This window comes from Dipodomys merriami, unplaced genomic scaffold, assembly GCF_024711535.1.
Source record: "Dipodomys merriami isolate MVZ:Mamm:240054 unplaced genomic scaffold, mDipMer1.0.p SCAF_8, whole genome shotgun sequence".
Classification (NCBI taxonomy): Eukaryota; Metazoa; Chordata; class Mammalia; order Rodentia; family Heteromyidae; genus Dipodomys; species Dipodomys merriami.
The window spans coordinates 10,738,172-10,762,191 of NW_027206401.1; the positions used below are offsets into that span (position 1 = coordinate 10,738,172).

The 24,020-nt window shown below is 44.2% G+C and overlaps 1 protein-coding gene across 8 annotated transcripts in view; it reads right to left on the minus strand.

The window, feature by feature from the left end:
- Ccdc170 (coiled-coil domain containing 170) overlaps positions 1-24,020 on the minus strand; it is a 93,981-nt gene that overhangs the window by 35,964 nt on the left and 33,997 nt on the right. For 7 of the 8 annotated variants that reach the window (XM_070011090.1, XM_070011089.1, XM_070011086.1 and 4 more), the window contains 4 exons: positions 20,276-20,593; positions 10,250-10,450; positions 5,969-6,142; positions 2,613-2,855 (listed from right to left, as the gene is read on the minus strand). In XM_070011090.1, coding sequence (XP_069867191.1) covers positions 2,613-2,855; positions 5,969-6,142; positions 10,250-10,450; positions 20,276-20,593 — 936 coding nt within the window. The remainder of the gene's footprint in view (positions 1-2,612; positions 2,856-5,968; positions 6,143-10,249; positions 10,451-20,275; positions 20,594-24,020) is intronic. The other variant, XM_070011093.1, reaches the window with a different exon arrangement.

Genomic DNA, 24,020 nt, shown 5'->3' on the forward strand with positions numbered 1-24,020 from the left:
CATATGCTAAGTGGCAGAAGCCAGAGAGAAAAAACCCTTCATCACATGGTTCCATTTATACGAATGGTCCAAAATAAACAGTGCTGAACTGCGAGAAAGTAGACTAGGCTGCTTGCTCACGAGAGGGCTTGGGGGAAGGATGGAGGGTGCTGAAATCATCTAGAATTAGACATTGGTGATGGCTGCACAGCTTTATCAACACACCAAAAACTGCAGAACAATAGACTTTGAAAGGGTCTATTTTAGCCAGCCTCTGGTAGCTCACACCTGTAATCCTAGCTACTCAAGAGGCTGAGATCTGAGGATGACAGTTTGAAGACAGCCCAGGAAGGAAAGTCCATGAAATTCTTATGTCCAATTAACCACCAGAAAACTGGAAGTAAAGCTGTGACTCTAAGTGGTAGAGTGCTACCTGTGCAAAAAAACTAAAAGACAGCACCCAGGCCCTGAGTTCAAGCCCCATGACTGACAAAATAAAAGGGGGGAGGGTCAATATTATAGTAGGCAGATTATTTTTCAAGTTTTAAGACAACAGAAATGGATCAAATTATTACCTTCTATTGTCCCTCCATAAATGATGAAATTGTCCATTTAGTGAGTTGTGGATTAAAGAGTTCCCCCACCCCAAAATGTTGTCCACTTAAAACTTGAGAATGTTGCTTATTTAGAATGAAAGCCTGTAAGGATTGAATTAAGGGAAGGATCTCATGTTAAGATCATTGGGTTTAAGAGCCCTCTGAGCACTATGATTGATGTTGTTATCAACAACAGGAAAAGAGAGACAAGAGAAAAGGTCACGTGGAGACAGAAATCAAAAGATGCTGCTGTCGGCCAAGGACAGCCAGCAGAAGTCAGAATCACAGAGGAGGCACAGAACAGATGCTCAAAGCCTCCGGTAGCAACAGCCAGGCACACTTCATGTTTCAGGTTTCCAGCCTCCAACATACAAGTCAATGAATTCCTGTTGGAGTAAGCTAAGCAGTTTATTGTACTTGGGCAGCCCTACAAAGGAACTCAATAAGGTCATTTATTTTTTTGGTGGTGTCTAAAAAAAAGTTTGTTTGATGAATAATTAATTGAATACAGGGACCAGCCCAGGCACTGAACAAAACTAGGTGGCATCTTGTTCACCACCATTGGCATGAACTTGCCAGTTAGTGTGTCCACAGTTAGAGATCTCTTCTCTTCCATCAGAAAGCATACTTGATCATCTTCTGCAATGTTTAGGGAGTGAGTCCTGCAACAAATCCAGTCTCCACTGAAGTTTTCCAGAGCCCAGGGCCGTGGACATTCCTACAGCCTGTCTCCTCCGCAGGACTTGGGACACTGGGGTCGCTGCCTCCTGATGGAGAACTGTGCCCTCCCTCTGTCTCTCCAGGATTTCTCTGTCTCTTTCCTGTCAATGTGACCCTCCTGTTCAGAATCCCTCTTGGTCCCTGAGATGCCAATCAAAATATTCATCCATATCTTGTCTACCATAGAGAAACTCCTTTTCCTTTCTGAGTTCCTTGGGCTGTCTTTCCACGGGTGTCCATTTCGCGTAACTTTTCCTTCTGGGGATTGAGCTCAGGAATTCTCCCTTGCTGGGTAGGGGTTCTACCCTCTGAACCATGCCACCAGCCCTTTTGCTTCAGTTTGGTTTTTTCAGATAGGGTCTCTTACATTTTTCCTAGGCTGACCTTGGAACACAGTCCTCCCATTCCACCTCCCAAGAAGCTGAGATTACAGGCGTGTGTCACTAGAAGGTTCCATATGTTCAAGGCCAGCTCCATTCCAGGTGCTTTGTCCCTGATGGGCTGTATCCAGATTTGGAAGTCTTGCAAAAGTCGGCTTCTGGCTCCCTGCCGAAAGCCAGGAGGCTCCCGTCCGCTGTGCTTCGGGGTTGCCTAGTGACTGGGGACAGGGTGTACAGCGGTGCTCATGCGTAACAGTGAAATAATTTTCATTAAATTCCTGTACGTGTTCACTTCTTTCTTGTCACAAGTCAAACACTGAATCAAGGAACCACATCTCCCTCCTCTATTAACCCTTTGCGTGGTATGCTGTCATTAACCTCAGTAAATGGCGAGTTACTCTTCTCATTTCTCCCTAAGAAATTATTACCTGAGAAAGCCTCCCGCCGGGCTTATGACACAGTCTTCTACACCTTGAAGAAACATTTTTGTTTTCTGTCTTTAACACTGCCCCTTTTCAAATACTGAAGACGTACTAAATTGATCAAATATATATGTATGTATGTATGTATATATTCTGCTATATACAATTTTTGCCTTTTTCCCCCAAACTCTGGAAAGTTGGCAGAAGCTTTCATTATTTGCTTCTCTGGCATTCCCACCCTCAGACTGTCCCTCTTGTACATAAACTTTAATGTCAGCTGGAAAAATAAAAACAAGCAGCCAGGCACAGCTATAATCCTAGCTACTTAGGAGGCCGAGACTTGAAGATCTGGATTTGAAGCCAGCCCCGGGAGCCAAGTCCATGAGACTCCTGTCCACTTAACCACCAAAAAGCCAGAAGTGGAGCACAGCTCACTAGCCTTGTGTGAAAAAGCTAAAAAACTAAGTGCCAAAAGGAAAACAAAACAAAACAAGAACTCAGAGCCACACACTTGCCTTAAGTTCATTGGTGTCAGCTAGTTTGGCCTTAAGCTCCATGTTAGACTCCCGACACATGCTCAGTTCCTTCTGCATCCTCTCCACCTTCTTCTCCAGCTTCCTGATGGTAAGATGGGCCTCGTCTCTCTCCACAGTCAAGGCCTTTTGCACGTGCCTCTCCTCCTCCAGCTGGGCTATTTTCCGCCGGAGGAGGCTCAAATGCAATTCTTTGCTTTCCAATCTTTCTTTCTGAGTCTTGAGCTGGTTTGATACAGAGGGTTTTTTTTAATAATAATAATAATTGAACAGTCAGTAAATATAAATGAGTTAACCCAGATAATGTCGATTTCTATCTACACTTCAATAAGGCTAATTTGTAAAGCCTCAAAAAAAAAAAAAAGGTCAGTGGGTTCATAGCGCTGATTGCATTTTTTTATATAAATTCACATTTCTTCCAAGAATTAATTTTGGAGCTGCAAAGTATGGGACAAAAGAAGCCCAGAAAATGTGCAAAGAAGTCAGCTCTCCACAGCTGCTTCTCGCCAACATTTTGTGCTGCATAATACAAATGAGAGATCTCTTTTAAGGCTAATAAAATAGGCTCATCAAAAGCAGAATTCAATAAGACAGAGACAAAGTCCTCTCTGTCACTCAATGGCCACAATACCTGCACTAATATTTTCTGAAACAAGGTAGAGTACAAACAAGTACTGCCAACCTAGATAGCTAATCTGAACACTCAGAACAAGGCTGAGTGCTATCCAGTATGAAAGATGATACATTTTTACAGTAGGACGAACTAAGGGGACTTTGAAGGAAGCCTTGTTTATATATTTAAGATCAAGATCTAAGAAATAGACTTGAGATGGCTGTCTTTCTTAGGGGATATTGTTATAGACTTGACCGCTAAGAGACACCAGCCAAGCAGGGAACGAGGCCACAAGTTCACTTACATGATCGATCAAACTGATGCAAGAAATGAATGATTTTGAGAAAACGACTAAGAAAGGAAAGATCCTCCTGAGCAATGCCGGTCACTCACTCATGAAACAGAAAAAGTCTCTTAAGATGGAACCCTATGTGTATTTATATGAACCTAAGGGAAATGGTTGTAAATATCACAGGCCCTGAACAGTTTGGGGTGATGGGAAGAGTGTAGTTGGTCCTTTATTTTAAATTATCATGCAATATATCACGAAAGTACAATGGCGGGGACCTTCATGGCCCTGCTCTGGCATATGTACCTGCTCATCTCCAGGCCAGGGCCACACACTGCCCCTCTCCCACCCCTCCCTTCCTTACAGACTACAGAAGCCTTACTCTGTTACAAAATAAAGCCTCTCAAACACTGCCAAAGAGGAAGGCCAGTACAGTGACACATGCCTGTGATCTCAGCTATGTGAAGATGTAATATAGGTATTTAATCCAGACACCTTTGTCATCTGTTACAAATGGGGGAACAGGAGTGGAGTTCCTGCTGAACCTCACTTTCTCCCTTGTTTTTGACTCTGTGTTTGTGAGGTGTGGAGTGTGAGAAGGCGAGGAGACTTCGCAAAGTGCTACCTTGAGCTTCTTGTCTCGCAGTGACACCTATGTCCATCCAGCATCACCCTTCTGCGAGCCTTTCTAATATTCCTCTACCACCATCTTTCTCAAGCTCTTATTTGGAGGAGGGGTACTTGAGTTGGAACCCAGCCTCATGCTCTCTAGGCAAGTGCTCCAACACTTGAGCTATGACCCCATTCCTTTTCTGCTTTAGCTTGTTTTTCAGATAGGGTCTCACACTTTTGCCCAGGCTAGACTCAGACGGTGGTTCTCCTATCCCCACCTCCGATGCAGCTAGGCTAAGAGGCAGATGCCCAGCACTCTTGAGCTACTCCAAGTCAAATTCCACTCCACTACAAATTCACCCCAGTAAGTTCTATACATGAGTGGTTTTAATACGTATGCAATGCTACAGAAGGAAGGGTATTAAGTATGAAGGAAATCAGCTATCAGAGGAGAAATCTGGAAATCATCGTAGCTCAATTTAATATCCCTGGTATTACTTCTCCAGGATGGGTTTGCCTGGTAGGAGGACAAAGAAAACTGAATAGTGTCAAAATGGACTATTACAGCTATGAAAACAAAAAGGGAAGAGTACAGGTAGTATGGTGGAGGGGTGAAATTGATTAGACTACTGCATTACACATGTGTAGAGATGTAACAATAAAATCCTCCCCCTCATAGGACTCATATATGCAGACTAAAAATATAGCTCCAGATACATTTCCAGATAAATGCAGTTCAAAAACATTTTTTACTAAAAATTAACCATCCTTTGGGATATGTGTTGCTTCTATTTTAATGTGAAGGGACAGAGAGGTATATAATTTGTCCAAGGTCACACAGCTTGGTAAAGGCAAATCTGGAGCCCAGATGTGACTCATTACACAGCCTCTACACAAGAATTCAGCCACAGAATTTTCTCCTAAGAACTATTATAAGAACACATCTGTGCTTTCCCTTTTTCTTTCTCAAATACCATTAATTATATAACTGATAATTATACTTTATCCCTTTTATCCATTTATTCATTCATTTGGTCTAAGCTGTTTCATACTCTGCCTTCTAGTGAATGAAAAGTGAGTCCTTCTCTTTCTACTTTCTTTGTAATAGCGCTAATAGGTGCAGCCCTCCCTCCTCCCACCCCCCACCCCTGCCTTATTCCTCTTCTACCAAAGTAGTGGCAGCTACCTTGCAAGCCTCCCTTGCAGCTAGCTTTGGCCATCACAAAGACCACATTCTGACCAAGGTCACAAAGCAATTGCTGAGCACCTTCTTAAAAAATAGCTTTTGCATGAACTTTTTTTATTTTGGTGTTGGTAGTGGGGCTTGAACTCAGGACCTAGGCACTGTCCCTGAGCTTTTATGCTCAAGGATGGCACTCTACCAGTTGAACCACAGCTCCACTTTTGAGTTTTTGGTAGTTAACTAGAGAGAAGAGTCTCACAGACTTTCCTGCCCAGGATGGCTGGTTTTGAACCTCAAATCCTCAGATCTCAATCTCCAGAAAAGCTAGGATTGCATGTATGAGCCACCCATGCCTGGGTTTTGCATGTGATTTTGCATACATCTTCCTCAACCCCTTCCTGTCCATCCTTCTGCATGAACACAGATATAATGATTCTGGGCACCAGTCTGTTCTATGATTTGACCTATGAGCATAAGGCCCACACTAGGGCTAGTCCTAAAGAAGACACACATAGCAACTCTTCATACCCGAAATCAAAACTCCAATTCTAAATACGTGCGTAGATATAAGATCTCAGCCATTTTGGTGACTATGGTGAGGGTAAGTCATTTTCCAACACCATTACATTCCAACATCCTACCTTTCTCTGTAAATTGTGGGCGATCGTCTTGTTTTCGGTGATGGCGAGGCTCTCAAGGCGGACCAGCTGCTCTGCACGAGCTAAGATCACACCCAGCTGCATGTCGAAGCCAAGCTCAGCGGCCACCTGGCTCAAGTTCATTTTCTCTAAAAGCTGATCCAGAAATTTAAGATACTAAACCGAGGAACAAAAATGAAAAAGGGACACAAGAGTGACGTTACTGTGGGAGCTTACAGCACCTTCTCTTTCTCTCAAGATGACCAGTGGTTCTCTTTAAACTAGATGGACTCTAGTTGGAGTCTTTGGCGATGAATGCCTGAACCACCCTACCAACTCTTGTCTCTCCTTATCCTGGTCAGTGATGCCAATGTCTGATTTAACATCATGCATCCTTCAGCATCTCACCATATGACAAATTTGGCTATGTCCCTCATCTTGCTGCTTCCGTGGCAAGCCGAGGCAACTGTGCCCATCCCGGGCCGGCTCAGCCCTGGCCCCCCCAGGGGATTCTCCACACCAAACAGGGCCGTGGCCTTGAAGCTGGAAGCTGACAGCCTAACCAGTTGTCACTTAAGTCCTCCTGTGTCCTACAGATCACTCCAGAATCAATACCCTCCATACACACAGGATCCGAAGAACCTTGTGGGTGTTTTTTTGTTTTTAAGATGCCTTAGAAAATGGGGATATTTTTTGTCTTCAGTGCATCAAAGTTAAATGAACAATATCATCCAAAAAACAAAGCTATGTAAAAGAAGTGGGAGAGAGAGAGAAAGAGAGAGAGAGAGAGAGAGAGAGAGAGAGAGAGAGAGAGAGAGAGAGAGAGAGAGAGAGAGAGAGAGAGAGAGAGAATGTGTGTGTGTACTCGCACATGCATGACTGGGTTTTGAATCCAAGGCCTTAAGTCCTTAAGTTTATGAGGCAGCCACTCTACCACTTGGGCTATACCTCCAGCCATTTTTGCTTTAGTTATTTTGTTTTAAATAGGGTCTCAAATCTAAGTCCAGATTACTATCCTCCTATCTATGCTGCCCAAGTCTTAGTGTATACCACCACTCCCAGCTCTTATCAGTTGAGATGGAAATCTCACTAGCCTTTTCCCCAAGTTGGCCTAGAACTACAATCCTCCTGATCTCTACCTCTGGAGCAACTAAGATTATAGGTGTGAGCCATCATACCTGGCCTCAAGGTTCATATCGAACCATCTAATGATCTAAGCATCTTCCTGCACTTCACTGCTGTGGCTTATCTGACCAAACTCAGAGAATAATGTTTATTAAGTGCTTGCTGGATGAGTAAATCAGTCAATGAGTTTACTATATACTCATCTCATGTTTTGGGTTTCTATCTTTGAAATTTCCTCCTGATTGGAATAACTTCTCATCCATCTGGCATTTTCAGGAAATTAAATTTCAAAGAAATATAATTTTCTGCTGCCCAAGCGTGTCACTTTAAAGCTTAGAACTATCTGTATTTTAGTCATCAGGAAGAAATTCTCCTTAAGTGTATATTTACCAATTTTGTTAAATGGCATACATACAGATGCAATTTAATCTCCTTTTAACAAGTTTCTAGAAATATACTAGGATATTACTAGGCAAATGCCCTATCACTTCTGAGCCACATCCATAGCCCAAGAATATTATACTATGTCACCATATTATACTATGTCACCATAGGCTGTTTTAGTCCCTGTGTCACCAGGCCATCACTTGATTGCACTGTGGCAGGTCTCCCTTCTGAAGTCTTCATTTCTCTTGGAAAATAACCTAACCATCATTGTTTGTATTTACATAAGAGTTGATCCCTTTCCCTAAAAGGTAGGAAGTCTCTTGTTTTCTGTGTCTCCAGGGGACTCATTCACTTCAAATGAAACATCAATAGAAGACTAGAAGGGATTCACATGAGACCAATCTAAGACCCACAGAGGAATGGCCTCTTTTGAGGATCTTAACTGCTCCTTAGAAGATACTAGTTAGCATCGCATCCTAGAAGCAAAGGAACACTGGTCATTCTGCTCATTTGAGTCGCAGTTTGGCACAAGGAAGGAAGGGTGCATTCTAGTACGTTATGTGGTGCTAGCCTAGGCCACCTGTGCCTGTCATCTCTGCACAGCTGTCCTTTCCAATCTTGCACACTATCAGCCTTACCAGAACATGCATTTTATTTGCAGTGATCTGCACAAACTTCACCATGGACAGAATTCACTTAGACAATTTGCTTTCATAACTGGGAGTTATTTTGGCATAATCTCAATTTAAGTTAATGACTCATTTTTATGGAGAGGAAGGAAGAGAACCTAATCTACCCGAACTGCTTGCCTTTGACATAAGTCTTCTATAATTCACACAATATTTATTTGACTGTCATGGTAGGCCCTGGAGAAGCAGCACAAAGGTCTTCCCACTCTTCAGGAAGCTCAAGCTAGAGTGAGGCAGGCGCAAGGACCCAGAGCAAGGTCTCTTCCAGGGGCAGCAAATTTCCAGCTATGTCTTGAAGAAATGGTTTTCCCAGCTGAAGGGGGGAACGTTTTCTCAGAGAACAGCTGCACGTAACCTGATGTGCAATAAGGCATATGGAGTGTTGTTTCAAATTTGAATGTGGCTGCTTCGGGGCTCAGTAATTACCACCCACCCTGCTAGGGTCCCACTCGTCCCCTTTTTGCTAGAGAGATGGCCAGGAAGGATTTCCAGGGAGAGAGGTGGGGACAAGGAGAACTGGCCTGATGTAGAAAGGAAGGCCATGGGGGGAAAAGAATCTATAACTTGCCAGGTGCTGAGAGCTCATGCCTATAATTAAATCTGAGGACCAGCTTTTGGAGACAGCCAGGGCAGACAAATCTACAAGATTCCTATCTCCAGTCAATCGACAAAAAGCCAGAAGTGGACATGTGACTCAAGTTGTTGTAGAGAGTCAACCAAAGAGTGAAAAGAACAAGCAAGAGCAGGAGGGCCTGAATTCAAGCCCCAATGCTGTGTCACATATCACCGGTGATCTCCCCATACTCAAATCTTCTTGGGGGACCCCTTCTCTCCTCTCGTCCTACTCTCCTCTCTAGGCAACTGACATACAGCAGTCTTGGCTCCAAAGTGCCATCACATTATCCTTCTAAAATACAGCCGTGCATTGCTTAGTGATGGAGACACGTCTGAAGAACTACAGCACGTACATGAACCGTTGTAGAACTTACTTTCACCAACTGAGATGGCTACAATCTCTCTAAGCAATAGAATCTTTTCTAACTTTTTGGGAGGTTGCTGGGATGGGACCCAGGGCCTTGCACGTGCTAAGCACGCACTCCACCACTGGGCTGCATCCCAGCCACAATACTATGGGACCGCTGTCATATATATAGTGCAGTCCATGACTGACCAAGCATCATTCCTCAGCATGTGACTGGTGCTCACAATGCTGTATTACACTTTACAGCCAGCACAATAAGCAACGCTCAGTCTTCCTCATCCAAGGCACTCCAGACCCTCCCTCTGCTGTGGCCCACTAAGAAGTCATGTTCTGCCCATATGCGATTACTATTCACCATTCTCTGAACATAAAACTATTCTAACAGATTCCTACTTCAGTATCTGTCCCTTCTCTAGCCCTACTTATCATTCAAGATAAACTTAGGTGGGGTGCCGGTGGCTCATGCCTACAATCCTAACTACTCAGGAGGCTGAGATCTGAGGATCATGGTTCCAAGCCAGCTCAGGCAGGAAAGTATCTGTGACTCAACTCCAATAAACCACCAGAAAATCAGAAGTGGTACTGTGGCTTAAGTGGTAGAGCGCTAGCCTGTAGCTGAAGAGCTCAGGGATAGCACCTAGACCCACAGTTCAAGCCCATGACTGACCAAAAAAAAAAAAAGATAAACTTAGTTGTCTCCTGTAAAATCTTCTCCTTAACTAGAAATTCCTGCAATACTACAGTAAGGACTGCAGTGTAGCTGTGGTACTGCATACAATCGATGAGACAGCACATCATCTACACATCTGTCCCTGTACTGAATTATTAGTCTTTCAATATTAGGAACTATGTAGTATTCATATTTTGCTCCCCAAACTTTCAGGACCTCATTATATAATGGTCATTCTATTGGATTTAATTGAACTCCTTTGAATCAAGGACACTCCAAACAATAGGAAGAGACTCATAGCTCCTTGGAATTCACTCATGACCCAGGACACAAACGGTCCAAATACTACAAAATTCAAACTATTCTCAGGTAAAATCGTAGACAGCAACAGATGCTTCCACGCTGGGGATGCGTGGCTGGAAGGATCTTACTTTTTCTTTCTCAGCATTCAAGTTGTCTCGCAAAACATCTCCTGAAACCAGCTCTCCCTCGAGGTGTGTCAGCTGACTCTGAAGAGTCTCCGACTTGTTTTCTGCTGCGTGGGCCCTCTGCAATGCTTCCTGGTGAAACTCAGACTCCTTTCCCAACTGTTCAGTAAGCTCGGCTATTTGGGCTTCAAGCTGGGAGACCATCTGGAAATGAAGACACAGAAGAAGGAAAACTCTTGTTGGAGATACAACAAAGAGTTAAACTCTAGTTCAGCCCAGGCAGCTCAGCCATTTATGATACCCACTTCTAAATTCTCTGCAAAAAAAAAAAAAAAAAACACTTAAAAAGTAGGCCACTGGTAGCTATATTTGCCTGTTTGAAATCAACCTACATTCATTATCTAACAAAATAGTTCTGAGCAGTGTTTGTAACTTTTCAATAATTCCTAAAGGAGGTGGAAGTGTGATTTAAGTGGTAGAGCACCAGCCTGGAGTGACAAAGTCAAGCCAGAATGTGAGACCCTGAGTTTAAACCCCAGTACCAGCATAAATAATTAATTAACTAATTAATTAATTCCCTCAATGGGTTAATTATGTAAGGATAACATTTACTTGCTTCCAAAACTGCCATTAATTTAGAAGTTTCAAAACTTGGAAAGGGGTTAGAACAAAAATTGTTTTCCAAAACTACAAGAGTCATCCTCCCCACCTCAGAAACACTATGCACATGGAGTTGATTAAAAATTATACAGCAAGTGCATCATGATAAGTAACCCTAAGGCATTCTGGGGAATTCAAGTGCAGAAATACATTTTTTTAAGTTTTATATGGCCCTCAATTGAATATTGGTTATTCATGTCCTGAAGTCCAGTGCCACTGATGGTCTACGACCCAGATACAAAGTGACATTATCATTTTAGCACTTGAAAGGTCAAAATCCCTTTAAGCTGGTGAAGCCAAATAGAGTTAATGGCAGCAGGCTGTCACCCCAGGAATCCTATTACTGAGTCCCCCTTCTCCAACACAAAACCATGTCCCTCTGTGACTGGTGCCTGAGACTTAGTACAACCCCCAGAACTTGCCCACTGCTGACATCTTTCCCAGAATTCCTCTCTGGGTCTGGACAGTTCTGACTCCTTACACCCACAGCAGAAGGTTATCAAAACTAAAGTATACTTTTAGAACCCTAAATCCAGTTTCATAAAGTGCTGAGTTGAGTAAAAAAAAAAAAAAAACTAAGTCTGTGCTGGGCATTGTTGTCTCGTGCCTGCAACCCTAACGGCTCAGGAGGCTGGGAGCTGAAGATTGTGGTTCAAAGCCAGCCCAGGTAGAAAAATCTGTGAGATTCTTACCTCCAATTAACCAGCAAAAAAAAGCCACATAAATGTGGCTCAAATGGTGTAATGCTAGCCTTGAGTGAAAAAGCCCAATCAAAAGTGAGAGGTCCTGAGTTCAAGCCCCAGAACTGATGTGTGTGTGTGTGTACACACACACACACACACACACACACACACACACACACACACACACACACACAAAGAAAACTAAGTCTACAGTGATAAAATTTGCTTTTGTAAATTTTTATTTTTGGTAAAAGAAAAGAAAGCAGTACTAGATATTTATTCGGCCTTACAGTATTATTCTGTAGTGTTAAACATCCCAACTGTTCAAGAATTCTTTTTTTTTTTTTGGCGTAGGTGGGGGGAGAGGGGGTTCTGGTCATGGGGCCTGAACTCTGGGCCTGGGCACTGTCCCTCAGCACTTCAGCTCAAGGCCAATGCTCTACCACTTGAGCCACAGTGCTACTTCCGGCTTTTTTCTTTTTGCTTATGTGGTGCTGAGGAATTGAACCCAGGGCCTCATGCATGCAAGGCAAGCGCTCTACCACTGAGCCACCTTCCCAGCCCCTCAAGAATTCTTATAGTCTCAATTTTTTAAAAAAATCAATTTCTGGGGCTGGGAAGGTGGCTCAGTGGTAGAGCGCTTGCCTTGCATGCATGAGGCCCTGCGTTCCATTCCTCAGCACCATAGAAGCAAAAAGAAAAAAGGCCAGAAGTGGTGCTGTGGCTCAAGCGGTAGAGCGCTCGCCTTGAGCTGAAGAGCTGAGGGACAGCGCCCAGGCCCAGAGTTCAGGCCCCACGACCGGACCCCAAAAAAAAAAAATCAATTTCTTCTTACCTATCTATAAAACAAAAAAAATATTGTAGCTGCCTTCCAATTTTATAAAGAATAAGAAGATTGGTTCCAACTGTCCTTAGCACTTAGATTGAAGACCAATAAAGTATAAATCAGAGAAAACCTCCACATCTACTTAAGGAAATATTATCCTCAACCCCTATACAATAAAGTAATATACATGCCCTTTATAAAATATCATTAAAAAAAGAATTTATATGCAAAAATATAGTCTCACATAGACACCCCCGACCCAGGGGCCACAACTATTAATATTTTAAAAAGTTCATGTAGTTAACATATAGTAAGTCAAGCACCACTGGCCCACACCTGTAATCCAGCCACTCAATAGCCTGAGATCTGAGGATCATGGTTTAGAGCTAATCCAGCCAAGATTATTTTATGTATGCAACTTTCTTTATTTTGACCTAGTAATATGTTAAGCATCTTCTCATCATTCAAATGATAAGAGTTCCAGGTCTATAATTCAGTTAGTTCTATACTTTGACAGAGTTAGCTATTCAAAGCCAAATTCAATGAATTATATCTCCAAGGATATTTTTTTTTTTTGTCAGTCATGGGGCTTGAACTCTGGGCTTGGGCGCTGTCCCTGCATTCTTCAGCTCAAGGCGAGTGCTCTACCGCTTGAGCCACAGTGCCACTTCCGGTTTTCGAGTGGTTTATTGGAGATAAGAGTCTCACAGACTTTCCTGCCTGGGCTGGCTTTGTACCGTGATCCTCAAATCTCAGCCTCCTGAGTAGCTAGGATGACAGGCGTGAGCCACCAGCACCCCGCTCTCCAAGGATATTTTAACTTTCTCATTTTTAATTTTTTTGATGGTACTCTGTTTGAACTTAGAGTTTTGATCTTGTCCTTACCACTTGAACCATATTCCAGTCCTCTCAAAATAGATTTGTGTGTGTGTGCCAGTACGGGGGCTTGAACTCAGCATCTGGGCATGGTACCTTAGCCTTTTTGCGTGCGCGCGTGCACACGCGCGCGCGTGCGCACACACACACACACACGCACACAGACACACACACCAGTACCAGAACTTGAACTCAGGGCCTCACACTCTCACTTGTCTTTTTCCAGTCAAGGCTGGTGCTCTGCCACTTGAGCCTCATCTCCCCTTCTCGAGGAATTTTTGAATGTCACAAAGAATATAGGTGTCTGAGAAACCTCAACTCTAGGTTCTGATCATAGTGCTTACAAACAACAGATCTGATCTTAACACAAGGAGAATAAGGGCTTGTCTTATTTATTTTGTTTTGTTTTTGTCGGTTGTGGGGCTTGAACTCTGGGCCTGGGCACTGTCCCTCAGCTCTTCAGCTCAAGGCTAGCGCTCTACCACTTGAGCCACAGTGCCACTTCCGGCTTTTTCTGCTTATGTGGTGCTGAGGATTCGAATCCAGGGCCTCATGCATGCAAGGCAAGCACTCTACCACTGAGCCACCTTCCCAGCCCCAAGGGCTTGTCTTGGTAGATCATGCAAGGCACCCTACAGACCTATGGCTATAAAACAAGTTCTACATGATGCTGCCTCACCAGGGAGCTGTTTGGGTCATTCAAGGCTTGCAAGGTGTTACTGCACAACAGATGTAGACTCCAGGCAGGATGTGGGTCTTCCAAAACTTCAACACTTTTCCTGCCCCACAGCTGAGCTAGAATAGAGTGAAACTAATAACAAAATAGATGCAAGGCTGGGCGCTGGTGGCTCACGCCTGTAATCCTAGCTAATCAGGAGGCTGAGATCTGATGAATGAACTGCCAAAAAGCTGGAAGTGGAGATTTGGCTCAAGTGGTAGAGTGCTAGCCTTCTGCAAAGTAGCTCAGGGACAGTATCCAGGTCCTGAGTTCAAGCCCCAGGACTGGCATAAAAAAACAGAGACGATAGAGGTAGACATGTCAGCTGGAGAGAGGGAGAGCTCTGGCCAGCAGTCATGGCCAGCAGCACAGCTCAGCTGAAGGAAGCAGGCCTCCTGTAGTAGATCTGGATGGAGTCATTCTGAGATGACCGTGAGCTATGAGTTGAGTAAAGGAGAAAGCAGACATCTTGATGTGGAGCACACTGTGTAGGAAGGTGTTTTGGGGTTAGGTAGCCCTGTTTTCTAATCCCTACTCTCTTAACAGCACGCTACCTAAACAAATGAAAACAATGAATCTCCCAGGAACTCACTGGTGATTAAAGGGTACATGGAGATCATTTGAGAAGCAAACTTGAATAGCAGACTTGCTCCCTCCTGGGGATGCAGTGACCTTCAATATAGCGTGTCCATGTCCATCTGCTTCAGAGTGGGTTCAGCCAGTCACACGCCCTTAGGGACCCTTCAGAAACTATCCTACATGTGTTTCCCAAACTATTTTCAAACTGCAGAGTGTTTTTTCAACTAGACTTTCTCAGGAGGACAAATGTACATGACCCAAAGGCAAAAGAATCCCACCTGAATCTTCACCACGGGAGATTTGGACCCACGGAAACCTGAGCATCAGTTAGGATATGACATCTGAAACCATTAATTAATATACAGACTACTGACTGTACTGAAGATGCTCAGTGGGCAAGCCAAGATTCTGGGGTCCAGAAAGGGCAAACCACTGAATAACTCCACACTCTACCAGGTCACGGAGCTCAGCTTCAGAAGCTCATTTAGTAATCAGTGCATGGGACTCCCCTGAGTATTTTCAGAGCTAAATTTACATAAGTGTATGCAAATCAATTAACATTCCCCATGTAACTCAGTTCCAGGTAATCAAATGCTAGTGGAACACAAGTGCCCCAACAAATACACCAAGAAGTCAAAAGAATCAACACAATTTTCTTTCCTTCCTTTCTTCCTTCCTTCCTTCCTAACTTCCTTCCTTCCTTCTTTCCTTCCTTCCTTCCTTCCTTCCTCATTCCTTTCTTTCCTTCTCTTCTTTATTTTTTCCTCTTTCTTCCTTTCTTTTTCTTTCTTCTTTCTTTCCCTTTTTCTTTCATTCTTTCTGTCTTTCTCTCTTGCTTGCTTTTCTGAGTATCTATGAACAAACAGCTGATAGTCTGTGGGATAAAATGAGACTGAGATTTCCATTTCACACTAGAGATATAGGGAATTGGGATCCGGGCATGAGAAAGGCTACACTAATGTAATGTAAGCCATGAATGGCTGCAATGCCTCACTAAGAATGATGTGCCAGTGTATCACTCCAGGTGATCATGACACGTGTACAAGCATGGTACAGGATTCTGACAATAGGGAGAGGCTACATGTGTGTTCTCGGGCAGGAAGAACATATGACTGTCCATACCTTCCTCTCAATTTTGCTGTTTTGTTCTAAAAAAAAAAATAAAATCTATTAAAAAATAAAAACTAATGCTTAGAGAATACCTATCTCAATTTTATAAAGCAAAAAATGAAAGACAAAAGACTTCTAAGAGGGCCTTGCTTCCTTCAACAGGAAGCATGGGAGTTTGGGAAGTAAAGTCAGAAGGCTGAGTTAATTCACTTCCCGAGGTCAAGGGTTTGCTGATTTCCCCAGGGAGGGAAGCATTCTGCTCTGAGATGAAACCAAACAAGGGGTACAAGAGCCCTGCGTTGAGAAAGAGCCTCTCAAGTCACGTAAGGACCGGGGCCTTTTGGACATAAACAACATTTTTCCTATTATTCAAGCCATAACTTTCCTGTAATAGGAGTTATATAAAATAAACTGCCAGTGGGGGAAAGCAAAGACGGGGTGACATTGTCCAATAAAAAGAAATGTACTAGCCGGGCGCCAGAGGCTCACGCCTATAATCCTAGCTACTCCAAAAGCTGAGATCTGAGGATCTCGGTTCAAAGCCAGCCTGGGCAGGAACATTCATGAACCTCTTATCTCCAATTAAAACCAGAAGTGGAGCTGTGGCTCAAGTGGTAGAGTGCTAGCCTTGAGCTTGGGACAGTGCCCAGACCTAGAGTTCAAGTCGCACAACCGACATAAAAAAAAAAAAAAAGAAATAAAGAAATGTACTTACTACCTGACCTACAAAATAGTAACCCCTCACAATAACAATAAAATTCTTAATTAATAAATGATCCTGTCACAGGAATACAGTAGAAGGCAAACTCCTCTTCCTCCTTGTCAGTATGTATGGCCAACGGTGATGACAGGCTAAGCCAAGGCCGCCTCCTCTATGTAAGGTCTGCACAGGGACACCTCCCTACCTCTTGGCTAAGTTTCTGCCCAGTATCTGTTACCTAGGTAACTGGCAGACCTGGAATCAGTCACCTTCCCCTCCTTCTAGGTCAGATCCTGGGCCACCTCTGGTCACATGCCTCCCATCTGACCTGAGGAGGGTCCCAGACTCTGAAGTCACATCAGGGTCCAGTGTGGCCACACCTTTCCCCCACCTGGCCACACCTCTTCCTGTCCCTGGCCTAGATAAGTCCTGGCCCAGGGGTGGGTCACCCCTTCCTTTGCAGCCATACCTCTCCACCATGCATTGCTGGGGCAGCAGTTCAGTAAATAAACTTCTTTTCCTGCCTGAATAGTGCATGGTGTTCTCTTAATTGGCTACCTAATGAAACCTACCTAGTTAATATGCCTTACACTCTACCCACATCAATTCTTGCTATGTGAGTTGAATACCCCCAAAAATACATATTGAAGCACCCCAGCATTTCAGAATATGGCCTTATTTGAAAATGAGCTCTTTACAGAGATAACCAAGACACAGTAACTTGGACCAAGGTAGATGTTAACCCGATTAGACCAGCATCCATATAAGAAGGGGACATTTGGACACAAAGAAAGACCGTGTGAAGACACAGGAAGAATGCCACCCCAGGCTAAGGAAAGCCTGGGGCCACCGGAAGCCAGGGGATGTGCACAGAAGCTGTCTGCCAACCCCTGGCATTCGAATTCTAACCTCCTCTAGGACTGGGAGCTAGAAAATACCTCCCACTCCACCCAGCTTTGGTGATCTTTTGTTATAGCAGCTCCAGGAAGACGAGGGAAGTGAAACCCTCCATCTATTCCCATGCCCTGGTAACCCAGAGGTGACCGTGGAATACAGACTGTGTCCCATCAGTGGAAGTCAGCACCTACAGGTGCACCTATGGGAATGTTTGCTTTCAGCAGCGGCAGGATTACTGGTGATGGGACCTAAGATCAGGAAGATTAGGGCCATGGAGACAATCTTGGGCTCTTTAGGACAAACTGCGCCCCACTGCACCCTAAGAGCACTCAGATTAAGACATTTTCTTGTGATGGAAGGAGAGCCATAGGAATGTCTAAAGCAGAGCAAAGAGGCTGTGGAGGTCAATATGTGAGTAGCTCTGACTTTAATGCAGGAAATGACACAATGCTGATCATGGTCATAATGCTCTCTGCCCATCATCAGTTCTCATCCAGATGATTAGTCAGTTAGGAAACACCTCAATGGAAAGAACATTTTGCCTCAAACTTCTAAAAATGTGGTAATTTTCTGCCATTGTGCAAGAGGCCACTATTTCATAAACACCAGCTATGATGTTCTGAAATGTCAAGACTCAATAAGGTCTAAGAACTCCTTTAGAATTTGAGGGGCTCCGCAGCAGGGGCTTCCTCTAAGGCAGTGGTTTACAGCTGGGGGGTGGTGATGTTGCTCTTGGGGGCCTTTTTAGAAAGGTCTGGAGACTCCTGTGGTTGTTATCAATTAGGGTGAGAGTAGCTATCTGTAGTGAATAGGCATCTCTAACCATCCTCCGCTAACTGCGTGGCTTGAGAAGAAGGTTCTGGCCTACAGTTCCAGAGGTAGGACTGTCACGTGAAGACGCTGTCAGGAACGGCTCCCTCTGAGCGTGTGATGATGAATCTCTTCTATGGTGTCATCTAGCTTCAGTCAGGCCTTCCTTGGCTCGAGTCCTTCCTCTCTCTCTTCACGTTGCCCTTTCTGTTTCGGTGCTCCAAAGCACAGGACAATGTCCACAACTAAAGATTTATTGGTCTAAAATGTCAGTTGTTCAGAGGCTGCTCTAAGATATATAAATAAAGAAAGCTTTGCTAAAGAAAATGAACTTTTGCCAGAAAGAGAAACACTCATCGCAAGTAGAAATGACACTGGAGAAATGTGGGCGATGTCCTCAGCTCTACCAAGAACTGCAAATCCAAGCGAGAGAAAACGGGCAGCCAAGGGGTCAACAAGAGAAGCGAGGTTCCGCAGGTAGGCTTGGACACAAAGCAGAGCAGGCACGGGGCCAAGCCTCCCGGGCTTGCGGGAGTGTTAACCTCGGGGCTGTGTGCGCGGCGTGAGCGGCAGCTGACAGGGGAATGAGCCTCCCCCACACTTACACACTCATCAATTTGTAAAGCTTGCATTCTTAAAAACATTTCTAAGACAACATATGAAATCCATTTTCTCCTGATTTGACTTGAGGATGAGTCACGCAAGATACCCGCTATATGCTTAATTTCAGGCTTTTAAAGAGGGAGAACAGCTATTGGGAAAAATTACAGGGTAAGAAAGGCCGACAAAAGCACTAAAAAGATTCTGAATCATTCTAATTTTTATGGGGAGCTGGGGAAAGGCAAATTCAGCTTAACCAATTTGCATCATTTTGCTTTAGAAAATAAATGTATATATCACGCTGACAACTGAACACCATGATTTCATAAGCTAGTATTAAAATAGTTTTAGAGACGAATAAAGAAAACCTGGAAATATAGAAGAGGAAGCAATAAACTACATGGCCAATAAAAAGTAGCAATTGAAGAATACTGATTGCCACTCAAGGTAAATAATGGAGTTTTTCTTACTCTGGTAAAAAATTTCCTCAGTCAGGTACCTGTAGGTAAACTGAGTTAGAAAGAGAAGAGAGTTAATCTCACAGATCCATATATATTACATGGTAGAATTTGGCCAAGCAGCCCTCTGTGTGTAAACATTTTATACACAAAGAGAATCCTAAAAATGATTGGCTAAAGAGGCAATGGGGTCTCTTTTAAGCATGTAGAAAATCTAGACTTTTTTTTTTTTTGGTTGGTCATAGGGCTTGAACTCTGGGCCTGGGCACTGTCCCTGCACTCTTCAGCTCAAGGTGAGCGCTACAGCACCACTTCTGGTTTTCTGGTGATTTATTGGAGATAAGAATCTCACAGACTTTCCTGCCTGGGCTGGCTTTGAACCATTATCCTCATATCTCAGCCTCCTGAGTAGTTAGGATTATAGGCGTGAGCCACTTTACCCAGCTAAAATCTAGACTTTTTAAAAAAAGAATTTAATTTTTTAACATTGCAAGAAATTGGAAAATATATCCTTGAACTGCTTTTAAATAAATTTTGTTGTATGTATTAAATATATATGAAGTAACATTATCATGTTCATCTATAGCAGAATGGATCTATCTTGAAACTAATGAATATACCCATCATCTCTCATTCACCCAATGTCCCGGATGCCTTATAATCCTAGCAACTCAGGGGGCTGAGATCCAAGGATCAAAGTTCCAAGCCAGGTGGGGCAGAAAAGTCTGAGACTCCATCTCCAAAATAGCCAGCAAAACATTGGTATAGAAGTATGGCTCCAGTGGTAGAACGTCAGCCATGAGTGAAAAAACTAGAGCAAGAATGTGAGGTCCTGAGTTCAAGCCCCAGGACCAGTGATTGATTGATTGATTGATTGGCAGGCAAGCACATTCCATAATCTCCGGATTCCCAGGCTCACAGTGCCATAAGCAAGTGTGTGGTAGAGACAGGATCCAATGTCAGGCAGGCCCCAACTCTAGAGCACATCATAGTCAGTGTGTCACCTGGGTACTAGGTACAGGTGAACAGGAGATAACCACTGTGAAATGATACTTTTCATTCATTGCTGAGTGAGCTCAGAGGAAACTCATCTACAACCCCCACACACTCACCCTCTCCCTGCTCTCCTCCTGGTCACCCAGTTCTCGAATCCTCTCCAAAATGGCATCCTCTGTGGACCCGGTCTTCTCCAACGTGCAGGGAAGGAGGGCTGCGATCTGCTGCCTAAAAGTGGCATTCTGACTTTGCAAGGCCATGGCTGCCTCCCGGCTGGCCTGCAAGCTCGTCTCCAGCTCCTGGGTGCTTGTCTTCAGGAGGCTCAGTTCCTGCTTTGAGGTGGCCCAGGCCCGCTGGCCAGTAAGCAGCCTCTCTTGGAGGATCTTTACTTCTTCTCCAAGAGCCTCTTTGGCCTCCATAGCACCAAGCAAGTCCTGAAATAATGGCAAGGTGAAGGTAGTCACAGTAGTACCCCACAGTGCACCTGCAGCAAGTACCTCTTGCTGTTCACTTACCTTCCACACAAGGACTCCAGGGTAAATGCTCATTTCAATTTGACTCTAAGTTTTCTATTGTCTCTTTGTGGGGGTTTTTGTTTGTTTTGGTTTCGGTTTGGTTTTTTGGGCCAGTCCTGGGGCTTGAACTCAGGGCCTGGGCACTGTCCCTGAGCTTCTTTTGCTCAAGGCTAGTACTCTACCACTTGAGTCACAGCACCACTTCTGGCCTTTTCTGCTTATATGGTACTAAGGAATCGAAGCCAGAGCTTTGTGCATGCTAGGCAAGCACTCTACCACATTCCCGGGCCTTCTACTGACAATGAATACCTCTTTAATCCTGTTTAAAACCAAGACTAGCAAGCTGGGTACCAGTGGCTCAAGCCTATAATCCTACCTATTTAGGAGGCTGAGATCTGAGGATGGCAGCTTGAAACTAGTCTATGAGACTCTTATCTCCAATTAACCAGAAAAAAATTGGAGGAAGAGCTGTGGCTCAAGTGATGGAGTGCTAACCTTGAGCCTATGGGACGGCACCCAGGCCCTGAGCTCAAACCCCAGTAGTGGCACAAAAAGGAAGGGAAGAAGGAAGGAAGGAAGGAAGGGAGGGAGGGAGGGAAGGAGGGAGGGAGGGAGGTAAAGAAGGCAGGTAGGCACAAAGTAAGAAAGAGAGAAAGAGGAAGAGGGAGGGAGGGAAGGAAGGAAGGAAGGAAGGAAGGAAGGAAGGAAGGAAAAGAGAGAGAGAAAGAGAGAGAGAGAGAGAGAGAGAGAGAGAGAGAGAGAGAGAGAGAGAGAGAGAGAGAGAGAGAGAGAGAGAGAAGGTGTCAAGCACCAGTTGAAAGCAGTCACTAGTACAGTGGCGTTAGTCAGAGGAGCCTGGCCTTCACAGAGCTGGAAGGACTGACCAGGGCACTTACCTGCTAAAGTGCCTTGCTTATCAAGCTCTTGGTTTCTCCATTCACTTTCCTATCCAGTCACCTCTGCAGCGAAAACCCATTCCTACTCTCATTAAACTACAGTCCTCATAGTATAGTTAAGAACCACTTAGCAAAGCTACACTATTTAGCCAGGTGTCAGGAGCTGATGCCTACAGCCTTAGCTACTCAGGAGACTGAAATCTGGAATATCAACATTCTAAGCCAGTTAAGGCAGAAAAGTCTGTAAGACTCCAGCCCCGGAGTAGTCAGCAAAATGCTGGGCTTACCAGGTGCTGGTGGCTGACACTTATAATCCTAGCTACTTAGGAGACTGGGATCTAAGGATCACGGTTCAAAGCCAGCCTGGGCAGGAAAGTCTGTGAGACTCTTATCTCTAATTAACCACCAAAAACAGAAAAAGCTGGTAGCAGAGTTTCTAGACACTTCTTAGATACCAGCTAAAAAGCAGAGCTTTTTAGGGGTATGGCTCAAGTGGTAAAGCATTAGCCTTGAGCAAAAGCAGCTTAAGGACAGGGCCCAAGTCCTGAGTTCAAATGCCAGGACCAACACAGACAAAAAAAAAGGCTGGGCTGGAGATTTGGATCAAGTGAAAGAGCAAGCAAAATAAGTGTCAGTGAACGATCCTGAGTTCAAACTCCAGTGTCAGCACACCCAAAAACATACAAGATTATAAATGTAAAGATATGTCTCCAGACAGGGCTGACAAGAGTCACTTCCTGCACTGCTGATAATCAGGTATGCCCACATTTCACTTACAACATACAATCCCCAATTTAACCACACAGGGATGAAAATTAATCCTAATCACTTTACACCTCAAATCCCATACAGGATAGGATGTACTAAAATTATTTCATAGTGGAAGACACCCCCTAATGCAAAAGTTATTTATGGTGGTACTTGTAACCAATCATTGGCAAAGGGCCTTCAAAATAAAATTTAAAAAATTAAACCTCTATCAGATCTTGGATGAGAAGGACTGACTGTCAACCTAAAGGAACTGATCAAGAGCCCATTAATACTAGAAAAAGTGTAACTGAAATAGTTCAGCTTTGAGGAATTTTCCTAGCCGCATACCAAGTTATTCACAAATTGAGAGATACAGTTCAGCCGGGCACCAACGGCTCCTGCCTGTAATTCTAGCTAATCAAGAAGCGGAGATCTGAAGACAAGGGATTGAAATCAGCCTAGGTAGGAAAGTCTATGAGATTGCTCTCTCTAATTAACCAGCAAAAAGCCAGAAGTAGGGGTATGTCTCAAGTGGCAAAGCACCAACCTTGAGTGAAAAAGATAAGGGAAAGTGCCCAGGCCCTGAGTTCCTGCCCCAATATTGGTGTGTGCACACGTGCGCGCATGCACACACAAACACACACAAACACACATGAAGAAGAAGGAGAAGGAGAAGAGGAGGAGGAGAGGAAGAGGAGAGAGGAAGAAGAAGAAGAAGAAGAAGAAGAAGAAGAAGAAGAAGAAGAAGAAGAAGAAGAAGAAGAACAAGAACAAGAACAAGAACAAGAACAAGAACAAGAACAAGAACAAGAACAAGAACAAGAAGAACAAGAAGAACAAGAGGAGGAGGAGGAGGGAGGAAGGAGGAGGGAGGAGGAAGGAGAAGAGGAAGGAGGAGAAAGAGAAGGAGGAGGAGGAGGAGGGAGGAGGGAGGAGAAGAGGAAGGTGGAGAAAGAGGAGGAGGAAGAGGAGAAGGAGGAGGAGGAGGAGGAGGAGGAGGAGGAGGAGGAGGAGGAGGAGGAGGAGGAGGAGAGAAATACAGTTCACAACAACCCAAGCTCAACAAATCTAAAGCATTTCCTTCCTTTGAAAAGAAAACCCCATACTTAAGAGTCTACTAAGTACCAAAAAATAGTCACTTGTGACCACAGAATCAGAGGCCCCTGTGGAAGAACCAAGTCTGGCTTCTGCACCTGGATCTCTAAGCTATTTCTGTATAGAATGCAGAACCAAGAGCTAGGGCCAGACCTTGGGGACGGCCACTCGCCAGAGCTCTGATTAATCTCATTGGGATTCAGGGACAAGCAGCAGATCTGCTGGAAATAAATGTCCTCCACCTGCAATTACCTGGCCAGCTATAAGGAGCAAGGTACCAGGCTGGCATCTGGTTGCGTGGCTACCTCAAGGATGCACTAAGCACAGGGCACAAGGTAAGGTGACATGGCTTGGCCAGCCAGGACTGCTGTCAGACCATGCTGACACAGACACAGGCCACTTCCTCCAGAAACTCAGGCTGACCTCTACAGGGCAATATGGTGCTTGCAAATGAGGGCAGCCCCGAGATAGACAGCAAGACTCAGCCCTCAGAACACATTAGTATAATTAGACATCTTTAGATGCAGGCCAACTAAGGCAGCACTAACAACTCCTTCATCATTACTTTAACAAATGCATTTGTAACTACATTCCATTTAGCTTCC